At 37.2% G+C, this 20,266-nt stretch overlaps 1 protein-coding gene across 1 annotated transcript in view; it reads left to right on the top strand.

Moving 5' to 3' along the window:
• EPHX4 (epoxide hydrolase 4) overlaps positions 1 to 20,266 on the top strand; it is a 36,967-nt gene that overhangs the window by 12,344 nt on the left and 4,357 nt on the right. Inside the window, exons 4-6 of the mRNA XM_005894671.2 lie at positions 3,117 to 3,245; positions 7,475 to 7,578; positions 10,088 to 10,236. Of these exons, the coding sequence (XP_005894733.1) occupies positions 3,117 to 3,245; positions 7,475 to 7,578; positions 10,088 to 10,236 (382 nt within the window). The remainder of the gene's footprint in view (positions 1 to 3,116; positions 3,246 to 7,474; positions 7,579 to 10,087; positions 10,237 to 20,266) is intronic.

The raw sequence follows: 20,266 nt of genomic DNA, 5'->3' as shown, positions 1-20,266 counted from the left end.
ACTATGTTGAATAGTAATGGTGAAAGTGGGCACCCTTGTCTTGTTCCTGACTTTAGAGGAAATGCTTTCAATTTTTCACCATTGAGGATAATGTTTGCTGTGGGTTTGTCATATATAGCTTTTATTATGTTGAGGTATGTTCCTTCTATTCCTGCTTTCTGGAGAGTTTTTATCATAAATGGATGTTGAATTTTGTCAAAGGCTTTCTCTGCATCTATTGAGATAATCATATGGTTTTTATTTTCAATTTGTTAATGTGGTGTATTACATTGATTGATTTGCGGATATTGAAGAATCCTTGCATCCCTGGGATAAAGCCCACTTGATCATGGTGTATGATCTTTTTAATGTGTTGTTGGATTCTGATTGCTAGAATTTTGTTAAGGATTTTTGCATCTATGTTCATCAGTGATATTGGCCTGTAGTTTTCTTTTTTTGTGGCATCTTTGTCAGGTTTTGGTATTAGGGTGATGGTGGCCTCATAGAATGAGTTTGGAAGTTTACCTTCCTCTGCAATTTTTTGGAAGAGTTTGAGCAGGACAGGTGTCAGCTCTTCTCTAAATTTTTGGTAGAATTCAGCTGTGAAGCCGTCTGGACCGGGGCTTTTGTTTGCTGGAAGATTTTTGATTACAGTTTCAATTTCCATGCTTGTGATGGGTCTGTTAAGATTTTCTATTTCTTCCTGGTCAAGTTTTGGGAAGTTGTACTTTTCTAAGAATTTGTCCATTTCTTCCACGTTGTCCATTTTATTGGCATATAATTGTTGATAGTAGTCTCTTATGATCCTTTGTATTTCTGGGTTGTCTGTTGTGATCTCTCCATTTTCGTTTCTAATTTTGTTGATTTGATTTTTCTCCCTTTGTTTCTTGATGAGTCTGGCTAATGGTTTGTCAATTTTATTTATCCTTTCAAAGAACCAGAAAATTACTAGAAATAATCAATGACTATAGTAAAGTTGCAGGATATAAAATCAACACACAGAAATCCCTTGCATTCCTATACACTAATAATGAGAAAACAGAAAGAGAAATTAAGGAAACAATTCCATTCACCATTGCAATGGAAAGAATAAAATACTTAGGAATATATCTACCTAAAGAAACTAAAGACCTATATATAGAAAACTATAAAACACTGGTGAAAGAAATCAAAGAGGACACTAATAGATGGAGAAATATACCATGTTCATGGATTGGAAGAATCAATATAGTGAAAATGAGTATACTACCCAAAGCAATTTATAGATTCAACGCAATCCCTATCAAGCTACCAACAGTATTCTTCACAGAGCTAGAACAAATAATTTCACAATTTGTATGGAAATACAAAAAACCTCGAATAGCCAAAGTGATCTTGAGAAAGAAGAATGGAACTGGAGGAATCAACCTACCTGACTTCAGGCTCTACTACAAAGCCACAGTCATCAAGACAGTATGGTACTGGCACAAAGACAGAAATATAGATCAATGGAACAAAATAGAAAGCCCAGAGATAAATCCAGGCACCTATGGACACCTTATCTTTGACAAAGGAGGCAAGAATATACAATGGATTAAAGACAATCTCTTTAACAAGTGGTGCTGGGAAATCTGGTCAACCACTTGTAAAAGAATGAAACTAGACCACTTTCTAACACCATACACAAAAATAAACTCAAAATGGATTAAAGATCTAAACGTAAGACCAGAAACTATAAAACTCCTAGAGGAGAACATAGGCAAAACACTCTCTGACATACATCACAGCAGGATCCTCTATGACCCACATCCCAGAATATTGGAAATAAAATAAAAAATAAACAAATGGGACCTAATTAACCTTAAAAGCTTCTGCACATCAAAGGAAACTATTAGCAAGGTGAAAAGACAGCCTTCAGAATGGGAGAAAATAATAGCAAATGAAGCAACGGACAAACAACTAATCTCAAAAATATACAAGCAACTCCTACAGCTCAACTCCAGAAAAATAAATGACCCAATCAAAAAATGGGCCAAAGAACTAAATAGACATTTCTCCAAAGAAAACATACAGGATGGCTAACAAACACATGAAAAGATGCTCAATATCACTCATTATAAGAGAAATGCAAATCAAAACCACTATGAGGTACCATTTCACACCAGTCAGAATGGCTGCGATCCAAAAGTCTACAAATAATAAATGCTGGAGAGGGTGTGGAGAAAAGGGAACCCTCTTACACTGTTGGGGAATGCAAACTAGTACAGCCACTATGGAGAACAGTGTGGAGATTCCTTAAAAACTGGAAATAGAACTGCCTTATGATCCAGCAATCCCACTGCTGGGCATACACACTGAGGAAACCAGAAGGGAAAGAGACACGTGTACCCCAGTGTTCATCGCAGCACTGTTTATAATAGCCAGGACATGGAAGCAACCTAGATGTCCATCAGCAGATGAATGGATAAGAAAGCTGTGGTACATATACACAATGGAGTATTACTCAGCCATTAAAAAGAATACATTTGAATCAGTTCTAATGAGGTGGATGAAACTGGAGCCTATTATACAGAGTGAAGTAAGCCAGAAGGAAAAACATAAATACAGTATACTAACGCATATATATGGAATTTAGAAAGATGGTAACAATAACCCTGTGTACGAGACAGCAAAAGAGACACTGACGTATAGAACAGTCTTATGGACTCTGTGGGAGAGGGAGAGGGTGGGAAGATTTGGGAGAATGACATTGAAACATGTAAAATATCATGTAATAAACGAGTTGCCAATCCAGGTTCGATACGATACTGGATGCTTGGGGCTAGTGCACTGGGGACGACCCAGAAGGATGGTATGGGGAGGGAGGAGGGGAGGAGGGTTCAGGATGGGGAACACATGTATACCTGTGGTGGATTCATTTTGATATTTGGCAAAACTAATACAATTATACAAAGTTTAAAAATAAAATAAAATTAAAAAAAAAACTACACTAGCAGATTCATACATACAGGTTTTGTAAACACCAAACTCAATATCTGCAGAAAGTACATAATTATGGTAGGAGAGTAGAAAGGTTAGTTTTAGAAACATATCTAGTATATATGCGTAACGATGCACCCACCATTTCAATGATGTCAACATTCATTTCTCAATTACAGGGTATAGCAAATGTGTTCTTATTGGCCATGACTGGGGAGGCATGATTGCTTGGCTAATTGCCATCTGTTATCCAGAAATGGTGATGAAGCTTATTGTTATTAACTTCCCTCATCCAAATGTATTTACAGGTGAGTTTAAATTTCCATTAAGACATCTTTGATAGCATGACAACTCACTGTTGTCACTGACACTTGGATTAAAAACAGTAAAAGTCAATTAATGTAATATTTTTTAAATTAAGTGACTAAACTATGGTATTAGCACACATAAATATCAGTTATCTTGGCTTTAAATGTTCCTGAAGAGTCAAAGGAAGTGTAGCTTTATATTTGCTTGCATAATCTTATTTTTTTTAGAAGACATTTTACTGCTAACTTGGGGAGAGTTAAAGGAAAAATGCAGTAACATTACTTTGACAGTAAAGAATCTTGACAGCCTAGAAATAAATTTTCCTCTTGCTTGACTGCTTTGAATATCAAGAATGGCAGCGTTCTTTAAAGCAGCAGTTCTCAAATTTTTGGTCTCCTTTATACTTTTAAATGGAGAAGGCAATGGCACCCCACTCCAGTACTCTTGCCTGGAAAATCCTATGGACAGAGGAGCCTGGTGGGCTTGCGGTCCATGGGGTCGCTAGGAGTCCGACATGACTGAGCGACTTCACTTTCACTTTTCACTTTCATGCATTGGAGAAGGAAATGGCAACCCATTCCAGTGTTCTTGCCTGGAGAATCCTAGGGACAGGGGAGCCTGGTGGGCTGTCATCTATGGGGTCGCACGGAGTTGGACACGACTGAAGTGACTTAGCAGTAGCAGTATACTTTTAAAAATTATTGAAGACCCCACTGAACATTTGTTTATATGAGTTATACCCATATGCATTGACTGTATTGGAAATTAAAAATGAGAAATTTCTAAATGTTTATGATTTCATTCATTAAAAAATAATTAATCCAGTACATATTAACATGTATAACATTTTACTGAAAATGAACTACATCTTCCAAAACAAAATTTTAGTGAGAAGAGTGTCATTATTTTACATTTTTGCAAACCTCCTTAATTTTTGGCTTAATAGAAGACAGCTGGATTCTCAGACCTGCTTCTACATTCAATATGTTGCAAATGTTTGAATTGAAGTATATGAAGAAATCTGGCCTCACACAGATTTGTAATTGGAAAAGGGAGGAGTATTTTAATAACCTTTTCAAATAAGTGTGGATATTCTCCTTTAATACTACACCAAACTAAAAAAATTGGTGGTTTCTTAAAGGTTAGTAACAATGTGCAATCTGATGTCATATTAATGAACTTTTCATATTCTGTCACATTAAAATCCATTGGTCTCTCTAGCCCTTTGAATGGATTTTTTTTTACCTATGCATGATTTTGCAGTCATCATGCATTGAAAGATGTTGGTTCATTGAGTTATGCAGGTCTTCCATAAATTGACATATATCAGTATATGATATCAAAGAATCACTTTCATTAATATCACCCCAGTTTCATCAAAAAAGTCTTTATAGAAAAGCTGTCAAGCTCACAGTAGCAGATACAAGTTTCCAAAATTCTGATTTTCATTTGAAAGCTTGAACTTGATAATTGACAACAAACACCGATTGTTTTCCCTCAAATGACAGGCTTGCTTTGTTCATTTTCAGGAGACTATCTGCTAAATACCCAAGTCTGACTGATGATAGTTTGTTAGTCATTCTCTCAAGTAAAAATGATATTTTATTAAAAAGGCAGCTAATTCAACTTAACAGCTGAAGAATTGCTTTTCCTCTAGATAATCGTTGATTTTGGTATTCAACAGAACTGCCTTATATATATATTATATATTTAAATATGTATATATATTTTCTAACTACATCACAAGACACATACAAAAGGTAGAAATTTAATAAAATTAATAATTTTTGCTATTTCATCAAACACATTCATAAGTGAAACTGCCACTTCACTTTATGTATTTATTTACAGCAAGTGTGTGGTGTGAAGAATACGATGTATTATAAACAGTGTGGTATTGTTTCGTGCTACGGCTTTGATTTGTGCTCAGGCAACAATGGCTTTATCTACTATTGCCTTTGTACCATATGTGCAAATGTCAGAAAAATGAGAAAAACTAATAGTATTGTATTGAAATAGTTTGACCACCTGGATCTTTTGAAAGGGTCTTGAGGATCCCCACGGGTCCACATGGGATATGTTTCAGAACCTCTGCTATAAAGAGAACTCTTAAAAGAATGATTTAAAACAAACAAGCAAACAAAAACAAAACAACCACCACCTGTGAAAATGGCTAGGCATACTTTTATTTGGTTTTGACATAAGTTATAATTTTGTCCTCTTTCTTCTTGTCAAATTTTCTGAGGTTCAGTACTGTCACAATCCACAGTATTGTCCCCCAAGAAAAAAAATTCAGAACAACATATTTTTATTTCTTCTTCAAAATTAGAGAAGGTGAAGGAGAAATGGAACATGACTACATAAATATTGTATAAATATGTATAAAAGTTAAATTTTAGGTACATATCCAATTATCCTGTCTTGGTTAAGGTAAATAGTGTGACTGCTTAGGAATCAAATATCAAACTGAGGTTCATCATATTTCTCTCAGTTGCCTTAGGCAATAGAAGTTGTGCTACATGCTTGTTCAGTTGATCAGGACCCTAGCGTAAATGTAATTTTGGTGGTACTGCTATACGGGAGCTTCCCAGGTGGCACTAATGGTAAAGAACCACCTGCCAATGCAGCAAACATGAGAGATGTGGGTTCAAACCCTGGGTCAGGAAGATCCTCTGAAGGAGGGATGGCAACCAACTCCAGTATTCTTGGAGAATCCCATGGACAGAGGAGCCTGGCAGGCTACAGTCTATTGGGTCACAGAGAGTCAGACAAGACTGAAGCAACACATGCACTGCTATTGTGCATACTGTAATTGATCATTGTAATTGTAATTATAATTGATCATTCATGTAAGAAAATACTTGAATATTTCTGGAACTATTAATAATAGGTTCAACCCCGGTCAGGTCAATATGAGGTCTTTAAGTCGTATGAATATATTTTCCCCTTAATGGTATTGATATCTCTTAATGCAGGGCTAAGTAAATCTTACTCAATGATGACTTTACAAAAAGTATAAGCATAACAGTGCTCTACTTATCTGAGAAATATAATTTTTAAAAATCCAACCATGATGAGTACAGTTACAATATTAGAAATGAGGGGAAAAAATCACCTCTATAGTGAGGAAAATTTAGTACACAATACACAAGTATGCACATTTAATGTGTGTGTGTGTGTGTTAGTTGCTCAGTCGTGTTCAACTCTTTGCGACCCCGTGGACTGTATCCTACCGGGTTCTTCTGTCCGTGGAATTCTCCAGGCAAGAACACTGGAGTAGGTTGCCATTTCCTTCTCCAACATTTAATATGTATGATCACATTATTCCCTAGTTTTAAAACTTCAGTGTCTTCCCAAAGCACTTAAAATTGTTATCATTCTGGCCTTACCTAACTGGGCTTCTGCTTTTCTTTCTGACTCATCTCATAACCATCTCCTCTCCACATTCACTACATACCAGCCACCCTGGCCTTCTTTCTGCTTCTTTAATGTGCCAAGCACAGGACCTACTTTCTGTTCCTTGACATTCTTCCTACATCCCCAGAGAAGCCTATTTCACCACCTTTACTAAATAATAGTTCCTCTCCCACACCACCCAACCATTGCTTTCAATCAGATTACCATGTTTAATTTTCTTTATGGTATTTTTGCTAACCAAAATGATCTTTCAAGTATTCATTACTTATTTATTATGTAAGTTCTTGGTGAATGGGAACCTCTTTTCTCTTGTTCACACTAAATCCCCTCACATATAGTAGATATTCAAAAATTCATTAAATGAAGGCATTTTCTAGATACATGAATGAATTTAAAGGAAATGCTTTAGTTTCTGTTGAGGCCAAATGAATAAGATATTTAAATCAGCCTGCCAGGAAAATCTTTTAAACAATAGACATTTCCCCCATGTATCCTTAGGAAAAGTGTTAAGTCACTGATAATAACCTTGGAGAAAAGGCAATGTTGTTTGAGTTTTCGTATTCCTTTTGAGTCCATACTTCACGAAGTGGAACTTTCTTTTTATTCAAAGTGCTATAAATATTTAAAATACAAAAAATATCCAAAATAAAATATACGAACATAGAAATTGTTCCAAAGAGAAATATACGGAAGCCTTATTTGTGAATACTTTTATGGGATCATCTCAAAGGTGAAATTGTCTTAAAAAGAAGTTACTTCAATAGTAATTCATATCACTTGGATAAGGTCTAACATGGCATTTTAATTTCAGAATATATTTTACGACACCCGGCCCAGCTGTTCAAATCCAGCTATTATTACTTCTTCCAGATACCATGGTTCCCAGAATTTATGTTCTCCATAAATGATTTCAAAGTAAGTCAAATATGGTGATGGATATTAGCCAGACTTACTGTCTGTGATCTTATTGTTTATGATTATTTTGAAGTATATACAAATATTGAATCATTATGTTGTACACTTGAAACTAACATAATATGATATGTTAATTATACCTCAGTTAAAGTAAGAAAAGATCGGTGCCCAAGAGGATAACAAATTAGGAAGTTAAGAATAAAACAAAGATAGACTAAAGCACTGAAAACAAACAAAAAAAACAACAAAACTGGTCCTCCTTATGTTGTTCTGATTTTAAATAATCATTTATTGTATATCTGTTATGTGTTATGCACTGTCTTAGGCATCTCCTCCAATGCAAAAAAAAAGAAATATAGTTCCCACAGAATGGCAGGATAAATGCTTCATAATTTCCCTTTATAAACAATGCCCAGAGTAATGAGTTGGTGCCCTCGAAGCCCCCAGTGATGACCAATGCAGGTTTTTTCCATATCATTATGAGTTCATGATTTTTGAAAATCTGTTTGCTATGGATGGCATCACTGACTTGATGGACATGAGTTTGAGCAAGCTCCCAGAGCTGGTGATGGACAGGGAAGCCTGGCGTGCTGCAGTCCCTGGGGTCGCAAAAAGTCAGACATGACTGAGCGACTGAACTGAACTGAACTGATGTATCAACTGATCACAGTCTTTATTCTCTTTGATGCCCCAATTTTTACAAGTCTGTGTGCTCATGACACAAGAGCCCTTTGTCAGTAGTAGCTTGCCTCCTTAACGTCCTAAGTTCATTATTTATGTCCTGTTCCAGATCTGGAATCAGTCATTTACTGAAGGAGCTCTGGCTCCTATTAGCAGGATATAGTGTTTAGAGACCATGATTTAGGTGATCATTGTTACTGAATTTTCATTGCTCCTGGATCTTTCCATTGGACAGGATTTGGACATACATATTTTTTGATGCTGATTCCCTGGTAGCTCAGACGGTTAAGCGTCTGCCTACAATGCGGGAGATTTTTTAGACAGAAAAAAAATTATGAGTTCTTATCCACATTTCCAAAGCAAATTTAAGACTACAGAATTTTTACATAACTTCCATGATGTTATATGAAACATATATACGGTTTTAAGTTAAAAGTCTAATAAAACAATGTACATTCAGAGGAGTCTTACTTATCTCTGTTTCTCTATCTCCATCTTATTTCTTCTTTCTCCCGTAGGAAACCATTTTGGCTAGTTTTGTTTCATCTTTTTATTTTTTCTATTAAAAACATAAGCAATTGTGCATATATTTGTTTTCTCCTTTTTTCACAAAAGATAACATTCTATTAATATAAACACTATTTTCCACCCTTGCTTCGTTTTGCCACTTAACAGTATATCCTGCAGATGACTCCATCATCAGCATAGAGATTGTCTCCATCTTTTCTTAGAGTCCTAAAAACACTAATATGCCATTGTGTGGCTATGCCATAGTTTATTCAACCACTACTACCCCACCCACTGATAAACATTTGTTCCCATTCTTTTTCTGTCACAAATAAGGTTGCAACGAATCACCTCCTGCACATGTCATTTAATATTTTTGCAAGCATGTTTTGGGGTTGAGGGTCTAATTTTAAACAAGAATTCCAAATAGCCAGTGGAAATCTGCTGTATGACTCAGGGAGCTCAAACCAGTGCTCTGTGACAACCTAGAGGGGTGGGATAAGGTGGGAAGTGGGAGGGAGGTTCAAGAGGGCGTGGACATATGTATACCTATGGCTGATTCATATTTTTATATGGCAGAAACCAACGCAATATTGTAAAGCAATTACCCTCCAATTAAAAATAAATTTTTTACAAAAGAATCCCAATAATTCTGATTCAGCTAGTTACATATTTTGAGAAATGCCGGTATAGAGATTTCAGATTGTAGGGGGGACCCATTTGTGAGTCATGATATAAGTTTTGCAATTCAGTAAAGTGACTTGCAGTTTGAATTCTTAAATATAAAGTGGAACAGAATTGAAGATATCACTACATGCTGTAATAAGTATGAGAATTATTTCTTTAAACTTTTGTTTTAGAAATATATATGTAGATCTGTGAACTGGATCATGATGTAAAATGTGTTTGTTACTCTAGGTTGTGGTCAAAAAGAAGTTCAAACGGGGTGGTGGTGGATTGGTTGTCAGTAAACAGATAAACAGTTGTTAGCTGGAATATTAGGGTAGGCTTTAGGATAGAGATAGTACTTAGCTCAGCAGAATGTGAATACACACCAAGAAAACAGGATGCTTTTCATAAAGGTGAAGTGTGGAAAAAAAGGTGAAGTGTGCATGGGGGACTAAAGGGAAGAATATCAAAAATAAAGCCAGGTCAGCAGAAATGTGTAAAATGTGCTTGTAAACAATGAGGTCTCCAACCTGGCTAGAGCAGAAGTTGGGAGCAGTCACTGCACACTGACCATCATTCTCTTTCAAAAGCCAAATATTTAGTTACTGTGAAGTAGCTGAAAAGTCTTAGTTATTCTTTTCTCACTTACCAGGCTTTGAAACATCTGTTTACTAGTCACAGCACTGGCATTGGAAGAAAAGGATGTCGACTAACAACAGAAGATCTTGAAGCTTATATTTATGTTTTTTCTCAGCCTGGAGCATTAAGTGGTCCAATTAACCATTACCGAAATATCTTCAGGTCAGTATAATTTGTTCTTTTTAGTTAAACAAAATATTTATTCCCTACAGAGCCAATATTCGATTTCTAAAATTAAGTTCACCATTTATCCAGATACTCAAATTATTTTGGTTTTTATAAGTTGCATAATCTTTTTTTTTATAGAAAATTAAACATATGGAAAAATAAAGAGAATACACTAGATATCCCATGTAGGTGTAACTTGTTTTATCCATAACTCTATCCACTTCTGTCCCTTTGGACTTTGAATAGATGTATATTTTTAGTTATATTTTAAAATAATCATTTAAAAAATATCTGTTAAGCACTTTCTATATTCTGGACTATGCCAGCACTCAGAATACTATAATGAGCAAAATGAGACAAGGTCCTTGATCTCACAAAACTTGTAGCTGAGTAGAGAAAACAGCATCAAGCAAACAACTGCAGTAATGAATGTATAGTTACAAACTAACATGAAGACTTTGAAAGAAAGGGATGAGAATGGAAGAAATAATGTTTGAAAGAGGAAATAAAGGATGAGTTTGGTATTGACTGGATAAAGTTTAGGGTAGGGAGACTGGCATTCCAGAAAAAGAAAATAGCCTCTTCCAAGGCTGTGCAGGAAGATGGAAGGCTATGGTTTTAAGTAACAAAGTGGCAGAGCACAGAAAGTGAGGATGCATAGAAGAGAAGGGAATGAGAATAAGTCCGAGAGGTAGGCAGTGGCTGGTTAAGCAGAGCCAAGGAGACCATATTAAGAGCCATGAATGTGAAGCCAGTGAATGAGAGTTTCAAGCAGAAAAATGATCCAATTTGTATTTGGATATATTCACTCAATATGGAGAATGTGCTGAAAGAGTGAATGTGGTGAAACTTCAGAAATCCAGGTTAAAGAAGATGGCAGCTTGAACTATTCTGAAAGCAGTAGAGATGGGGAGAGTGGGTAGATTTAAGAGATATTTAAGAGATAAGTTGACACAGTTGATAACGGGTTGGATGGGGAACTGAGAAGAAGACAGATGTCAAAGATAACTCCTGAATCCCTGCCATGAACAACTGTACAGATAGGCCAATCACTGAGACAGAAAGTACTAGAAGAGAACTCATTTTGAGGTCATAAATTTTATTGATCTTAGACTAGTTGACTTTGAAATGGTGTCTTAGATTATTCAAATAGTCAGTAGGCTACAAGGGTCTGGAACTCAGAGGAGAGAATCTGGGGTGAGGATATGTGGTATCTTGGAGTCACTAACAGATAAATGAGGCTTTTGTTTCAGAAGATATTGTCTAGACAGAAAATCAGAGAAGGCAATGGCACCCCACTCCAGTACTCTTGCCTGGAAAATCCCATGGACGGAGGAGCCTGGTGGGCTGCAGTCCATGCGGTCACTAAGAGTCAGACACGACTTACCTTTCACTTTTCACTTTTATGCATTGGAGAAGGAAATGGCAACCTGCTCCAGTGTTCTTGCTTGGAGAATCCCAGGGATGGGGGAGCCTGGTGGGCTGCCATCTATGGGGTCGCACAGAGTCGGACACAACTGAAGTGACTTAGCAGCAGACAGAAAATATAGTGTGAAAGATAAGACATGGAAATTTGAGTTTGGACGTACATAGGAGAAAAAATATTCTCTTTGAGTATTAGCAGCCACAGCCTGCCTTAAAAATGTTTAGGGGTTTGAATTTATGCTACTCCCATAATACTAGAATTCTTAGGGGAAAAATTCTATTTTAACATCCTCATAGGCTGGTAACACTCCCTAGGAAACCTAGCAGAAACAAAGACAGAATCTCTCTGGAAGGTACACCTCAATTCAGACTCACAATATCCCCACAGATAAGGTCCACTGAAGATGAGTTGATAATCCAAATTACAAAAAATACCAACCCACCAATAGTGAGGCAGAACACAATTGCAGCAGAACTCCTAAAATTTTCAAATAATAGAAGTAATAAAGACTGTAAAGTAAGTTTAAATTATTAAATATGAAAGAATAAAAATACGAGTAAAGAATAAGGAAAATATCATGACAGGATGGAAAGGACTGGAAAAGAACCAAAAGAACTTCTAGAAATGAAAAGTATGTTATTGAAGTCTTAAAATCCATAAGTAAGTTAAATAGCAGGTCAGACAAGCTATAGAGGGTTATGAATTGGAAGGTAGATCTAAAAAGAATTACCTAGAATTTCACTTAGATAGATAAAGAAATGAAAACACAAAAGACAGGTTATATTTGACATGTACAATGGAATTAGAAATCATATAGATAGATAAATGATAGGTAGATAGATAAAGTTGGAAATCACTCACATATAATATATATGTAATAATTTGTTTTCTAGTAAAATAAAATAATAGAAATAGAATATTATTTCCAAAGCAGTAGAAAGGGACTGCTGCTGCTGCTGCTGCTAAGTCGCTTCAGTTGTGTCCAACTCTGTGCGACCCCATAGACGGCAACCTACCAGGCTTCCCTGTCCCTGGGATTCTCCAGGCAAGAACACTGGAGTGGCTGTTCTTGAAAATTGCCATTTCCTTCTCCAATGCAGGAAAGTGAAAAGTGGAAGTGAAGTCACTTAGTCGTGTCTGACTCTTAGTGACGCCATGGACTGCAGCCCACCAGGCTCCTCCGTCCATGGGATTCTCCAGGCAAGAACACTGGAGTGGGTGTTCTTGAAAATTGCCATTTCCTTCTCCAATGCAGGAAAGTGAAAAGTGGAAGTGAAGTCACTCAGTCGTGTCTGACTCTTAGTGACCCCATGGACTGCAGCCCACCAGGCTCCTCCGTCCATGGGATTTTCCAGGCAAGAGTACTGGAGTGGGGTGCCATTGCCTTCTCCAAGAAAGGGACTAGAAACTATCAATTCAAAAGAAGGCAGGAAAGGAGAAAAAGGAAGCAAAGCAGGGTAAATAGAAAGCACAAAACAAGAAGTCAAAAACAATTTCAATATGTCAATAAACACAATAAATATTAATGTGTTACACCTACCAGTTAAAAACCAAAATATCGGATTTGATTGAGATACAAGTAAATCACAAAGACACAAAAAGGTTGAAAGTAAGAGGATAGAAAAAAGTTGTAGCAGGTGTTACTTTAAATGAAACAAAATCTCTCAAATTCTTTGAATATGAAATCCATGAGACTATATGAATGAAAAGAGAGGTAAATCCACATCTTCTTTTTTGACTAACAACAACAACAAAATGTACAAGTATAAAAATATATGTGTATTTTTTGAAAAATAGAGATATTGATTTAAAAGGTACTTGTGTTAGTCACTCAGTCGTATCCTGGACTCTTTTTGACCCCGTGGACTGTGGCCTGCCAGGCTCCTATTTCCATGGAATTCTCCATGCAACAATAGTGGAGTGGACTGCCATTCCCTTCTCCAGGGAAACTTCTTGACCCATGGATCCAACCCAGGTCTCCTGCGTTGCAGACAGATTCTTTACCATCTGAGCCACCTGTCCCAAAAGTCCCAAAAGGTACTTGTAGGTAATAATTTATCAAGCAAGGCAGACAGACATTGCAAAGGCTACGGGTTTACATTTTATAGGATATAGCAACATTGTCTGAACCTCATGTTTTGTCATTTGCTTTTCACAAATAACATTTAAGAGAGTTATTATGAGAGAAAAATACATTTTCACACCAGTCTAAATTTTGGACAGGAGATAAGAATGCTGGTTTTAAAATGTTCTCAATTTATCCCTTTATCAGAGGGTTAGCTTTGTGATGCAAAACAGTATGTTTTAAGTAGCTATAAGGAAAGAGGGAAAATATTCTCATATTTTGAGATTCTTTTACTAACGATTAATCATTCATTAGGAGGACTTGCATTCCCAAGAGTAAGCTCTAGAATCCTGTTAATTATCTTGGAGAGAAAAAACAAAACAAAAAAAAATGGAGGCCTGTGAAGTTCAAAACTCACAGTTTTACATACAGGCAAAAGATAATTTTAAACTAGATTGTTGTAGGTTAATGTGAGGTGCTCGGTCGTGTCCGACTCTAATGCGACTCCATGGACTGTAGCCTGCCAGGCTCCTTTGTCCATGGAATTATCCAGGCAAGAATACTAGAGTGGTTTGCTGTTCCCTTCTCCAGGGTATCTTCCTGACCCAGGGATGAAACTTAGGTCTCCTGCACTGCAGGCAGATTCTTTACTGTCTAAGCCACCAGGGAAGCCCCTGATGTAGGTTAAATCTAGCTCAAACCTTCTGAAAGCTCAACTGACCCCTTGACTCTTTTTACGTACAGTAATCAAGGTAATACAAAAAAGTAATACAAAAAAGATCTTCATGACCCAGATAATCACAATGGTGTGATCACTCACCTAGAGCCAGACATCCTGGAATGTGAAGTCAAGTGGGCCTTAGGAAGCATCACTATGAACAAAGCTAGTGGAGGTGATGGAATTCCAGTGGAGCTATTCCAAATCCTGAAAGATGATGCTGTGAAAGTGCTGCACTTAATATGCCAGCAAATTTGGAAAACTCAGCAGTGGCCACAGGACTGGAAAAGGTCAGTTTTCATTCCAATCCCAAAGAAAGGCAATGCCAAAGAATGCTCAAACTACCACACAATTGCACTCATCTCACGCTAGTAGTGATGCTTAAAATTCTCCAATCCAGGCTTCAGCAATACTTGAACCATGAATTTCTAGATGTTCAAGCTGGTTTTAGAAAAGGCAGAGGAACCAGAGATCAAATTGCCAACATCTGTTGGATCACTGAAAAAGCAAGAGAGTTCCAGAAAAATATCTATTTCTGCTTTATTGACTATGCCAAGACCTTTGACTGTGTGGATCACAATAAACTGTGGAAAATTCTGAAAGAGATGGGAATACCAGACCACCTGACCTGCCTCTTGAGAAATCTGTATGCAGGTCAGGAAGCAACAGTTAGAACTGGACATTGAACAACAGACTGGTTCCAAATAGGAAAAGGACTATGTCAAGGCTGTATATTGTCACCCAGCTTATTTAACTTATATGCAGAGTACATCATGAGAAATGCTGGGCTGGAGGAAGCACAAGCTGGAATCAAGATTGCCGGGAGAAATATCAATAACCTCAGATATGTAGATGACACCACCCTTATGGCAGAAGGTGAAGAGGAATTAAAAAGCCTCTTGATGACAGTGAAAGAGGAGAGTGGAAAAAGTTGGCTTAAAGCTCAACATTCAGAAAACTAAGATCATGTCATTGGGTCCCATCACTTCATGGGAAATAGATGGGGAAACAGTGAAAACAGTGGCTGACTTTATTTTTCTGGGCTCTAAAATCAATGCAGATGGTTATTGCAGCCATGAAATTAAAAGACACTTACTCCTTGGAAGGAAAGATATGACCAACCTAGACAGCATATTGAAAAGCAGAGACATTACTTTGCCAACAAAGGTCCGTCTAGTCAAGGCTATGGTTTTTCCAGTGGTCATGTATGGATGGGAAAGTTGGACTATAAAGAAGGCTGAGTGCAGAAGAATTGATGCTTTTGAACTGTGGTGTTGGAGAAGACTCTTGAGAGTCCCTTGGACTGCAAGGAGATCCAACCAGTCCATTCTAAAGGAGACCAGTCCTGGGTGTTCATTGGAAGGACTGATGTTGAAGCTGAAATTCCAATACTTTGGCCACCTGATGCAAAGAGCTGACTCATTTGAAAAGATCCTGATGCTGGGAAAGATTGAGGGCAGGAAGAGAAGGGGACGACAGAGGATGAGATGCTTGGATGGCATCACCGACTCAATGGACATGGGTTTGGGTGGACTCTGGGAGTTGGTGATAGACAGGGAAACCTGGCGTGCTGCGGTTCATGGGGTCACAAAGAGTCGGACATGACTGAGTGACTGAACTGAACTGAACTGAACTGAGTCAAGGTCAAGTACATCATTAAAAACAAGGTTATACAAATATAATGACTACAAATAAAGTATAGTACATTATATTCAGGTATGAAAATCACCCTAAGGTCTCCCCAGGACTATACTTCCATCCAAGGACTCTCCAAAATTTGGACCCAAGGAATCATAATGAACTTGGAATTGGACTAGTTATAGGAATAGCCTGAAAAAACATTTTTGAAAGCCTAAACTGATAACAAAGCATCACATAACAAAGCAAAATTTGACAGACTTACTAGAAAAAAACGGCAAATCCACAGTTACTATTGGAGATTTTCATCCACTTCTCTCAGAAGCTGATCAATCAAGCAGAAAATTAATAAAGATATAGATTTAAACAATCCAATTAACATCTTTAATGTGATGATCAACTCTAGAATCCTGCACCCAACAATTAGAAGATACACAATATTTTTAAGCACATATCATATTTATAAGGATTGATTTTTACATACTGGACCATAAAGCAAGCCTTAACCAAAGGATCAATATCATATAGATTGTGTTCTCTGAACACAATGTGGTGGGAAATTGACAGCAACAATCTTTTAGAAAACTCAATACAGTCAGAAAAACCTCAAACTTCTATATTACTTGTGGATCAAAAAAATCATATCAGAAGCTAGTAAACACAGAAAAAAGTATTACAGCCTGTAGAATACAGTTAAAACAATACTTAGAAATATATGTATGGTTTTTCATGCTTATATTAAGAAAAGAAGATTCAAGTCAAGATATTTGGAAAAGAACAACATGTAAACAAAAATAAATTAGAAGGAAAATAAAATTAGGTAAAAAGCAGAAATTAATACAATAAATAACAAAGACACAATAGAGAGAATCAACAAATGCAGATTTTTTGAACACTATTAATATAGGTAAACTTTTGGCAAGACTGGTGTAAAAAAGGCATGAACAAACTATATCAGGAAGGAGAAAATAGATATAAGTACAAACATAACAGATATTAAAATATAAAGTTTATGTTAATAAATTTGAGAATCTTGACAACATGGGTAGTTTTTAGGAAAAGCTTAACACACAAAACTGACTCATGAAGATAGAAAACCTGAATAGATATACACATTAAAGAAATTGGGTTATTAATTTAAGCATATCTATAAACTACATATACATACACACCCACACAAAGAAGCCTAAGTGGTTTTACACATAAATTCTACCTCAGAAAATCCCACTCTTTTAAAAAAAAAGTTATTTATTTATTTTTGATTACCCTGGGTCTTCGTTGCTGTGATGTCTTTCTGTGGTTGCAGTGAGCGGGGACTTCTCTTTGTTGCAGTGCGTGGGCTTCTCACTGTGGTCCCTTCTCTTGTCACGGAGCATGCACGGGCTCTAGAGTACAAGGGCTTCAGTAGTTGCAACTCATGGGCCTCATAGCAGGTGTGCTTCAGTAGTTGTGGCTTATGGGCTCTAGAGTATGAGCTCAGAAATTGTGGTGCATGGGCCTAGTTACTCCATGGCATGTGGGATCTTCCTGGATCAGAGATCAAACCCATGTCTCCTGCATTGGCAGACAGATTCTTTACCAATGAGCCACCAGGGAAGCCCCAGAAAATCCCACTCTTAGACTCGGCTCTTTCAGACATTATAAAAAGAAGGTATATACTTCAGCTCATTTTCTCAGGTTGGTATAACTTCCATAACAAAACAAGACAAGGATTGTATAACACAGAAAATTAGATCAAGTTATGTTGTAAATATAGATCCATAAATTCAAAATAAAATACTATCAAACAGAATCTAGCATGCATTAACAATTAAACCTAACAGCATTAAAACCCATTAACTTACCACATTAACAGGTTAAAGGGAAAAATAAGATCATCTAGGTAAATTAAGAAAAAGCGTTTATTAAAATCCAACACATCTAACTACTATGTAGACTAGAAGCAGAGGATAGAAGGTGGACCTCAGATAAACCTGAATTGCCTGCAGGGATATTTCTGGGGGAAAGACATTTGCTTTACTCAGTTGTCTAAGAAAAAAATCAGGGGTTTGTACTGGTTATTTGCACCTGGAGCACTGGCAGGCATATAAAAATATATTCTGGGAATCAGAGCCAAGAGGATCAAAAACCTCCACTAAAAGGGCAAAATTCTTTGTGGTGCTGTTCACAGCTGTATTTTCATGGGAAACTGGGGGACCTGACAAGTCCTAGTTCTATCTAAGAGAATAATACATTATTTCTTGCTTTATAAAATCATCTTTGTAAGTTTTCTTCTCATTTGCCATTAAACCTGATATCTCTATGTCTATTAGTGTCTTTCTGTTAATCATATTAGGCTTCCCTGGTGGCTCAGATGGTAGAAGAATCTGCCTTCAATGCAGGAGACCAGGGTTTGATCCCGGGGTCAGGAAGATATCCTGGAGAAGGGAATGGCAATCCACTCCAGTATTCTTGCCTGCAGAATTCCATGGACAGAGGAATTCTGTTAATCATATTATGGTTTCATTATGACAGCAATGCAGAAGGTACTTCTGTCTACCAGAAACCTGTAGTAAACATCATACCTTGTGATGAAACACTGAAAACATTCCCTTGAAAAATAAAGACTAAGGGTAACTTGTCTGCTATAACTGCTTCTCTTCTCTTCACCACTGTATTGAAAGTCTTAGCTAGCACATTAAAAAAAAACAACTGAAGTTTATGTATAGATAATGTAGTTATATGGGCTTCCCCGGGGCACTGGTGGTCAAGAACCCACCTGCCAATGCAGGAGACATAAGAGATGCTGGTTCAATCCATGGTCAGAAAGATCCCCTAGAGAAGGGAATGGCAACCCACTCCAGTTTTCTTGCCTGGAGAATCCCATGGACAGAGGAGCCTGGCAGGCTACAGTCTATGGGATTGCAAGCAGTTAGACATGACTGAAGCAACTTAGCACACACCCACACACAATGTAGTTATACGGGCTTCCCAGGATGGCGCTAGTGGTAAAGAATCCGCTGGCCAGTGCAGGAGACATTAGAGACGCAGGTTGGATCCCTGGGTAGGGAAGATCCCCTCGAGTAGGAAATGGCAACCCACTTCAGTATTCTTGCCTGGGAAATCCCATACACAGAGGAGCCTGGCGAGCTACAGTCCATGGGGTTGCAAAGCCTTGGACATGACCGAGCAACTGAGCAGGCAAGCACGCAAATGTAGTTATATATTTAGAGAAAGGGAAAATCTACAGGAAAAAATTATTAGAATAAAAACAGTTCAGCAAAGTTGGCATACATAAGGTTACTATACAAAAATTACAATCTTATAAACCAACAACAGTTATAAAACACTTTAAAATAGATATACCTATGATAGCAACAAAAATATTAGGTATAAAGGACTGACTCTAACAAAAGATGACCTTTATGGATTATCAAAATGTATTGGAAGCAATAAAGAATATGAGCTAGGGGCCTTGTCTATTTACTAACCTATAGAGAAGTATTTCGGAGAAGGCAATGGCACCCCACTCCAGTACTCTTGCCTGGAAAATCCCATGGATGGAGGAGCCTGGTAGGCTGCAGTCCATGGGGTCGCTGAGAGTCGGACATGACTGAGTGACTTCACTTTCACTTTTCACTTTCATGCACTGGAGAAGGAAATGGCAACCCACTCCAGTGTTCTTGCCTGGAGAATCCCAGGGACGGGGGAGCCTGGTGGGCTGCCAGACGTCTATGGGGTCGCACAGTCGGACACGACTGAAGCGACTTAGCAGCAGCAGAGAAGTATTTTAATGTTTTAACATTGATACAGACTTGCTGATGTAAACTACTGAAAATAACCCTCGTTTATCATCTTTACAAGTGGAAAACTTCAATATCATAACATTGTTGATTTTTCCCAAATTAATCTATAAACTTAATAAAATTTCAATCAAAACTGTCAGAAAGTTTTTCATGAAACATAACAAGCTGATTTTAAAATTTGTATGGGGAGCACAAGGCTGAGACAATTTTAAAGAATTCAATTTTAAAGAAAAAAATAGGTAGGTAACTAACCCTGTCAGGAGGCTTCCCTGGTAACTCAGCTGGTAAAGAATCCACCTGCAATACAGAAGACCCCTGTTTGATTCCTGGATCTGGAAGATCCCCTAGAGAAGGGATAGGCTTCTTCCAGTCTTCATGAATTAATATGGCAC

The sequence above is a fragment of the Bos mutus genome, chromosome 3 (genome assembly GCF_027580195.1).
Source record: "Bos mutus isolate GX-2022 chromosome 3, NWIPB_WYAK_1.1, whole genome shotgun sequence".
Lineage (NCBI taxonomy): Eukaryota > Metazoa > Chordata > Mammalia > Artiodactyla > Bovidae > Bos > Bos mutus.
This window is presented reverse-complemented; position numbering and strand designations above follow the sequence as displayed.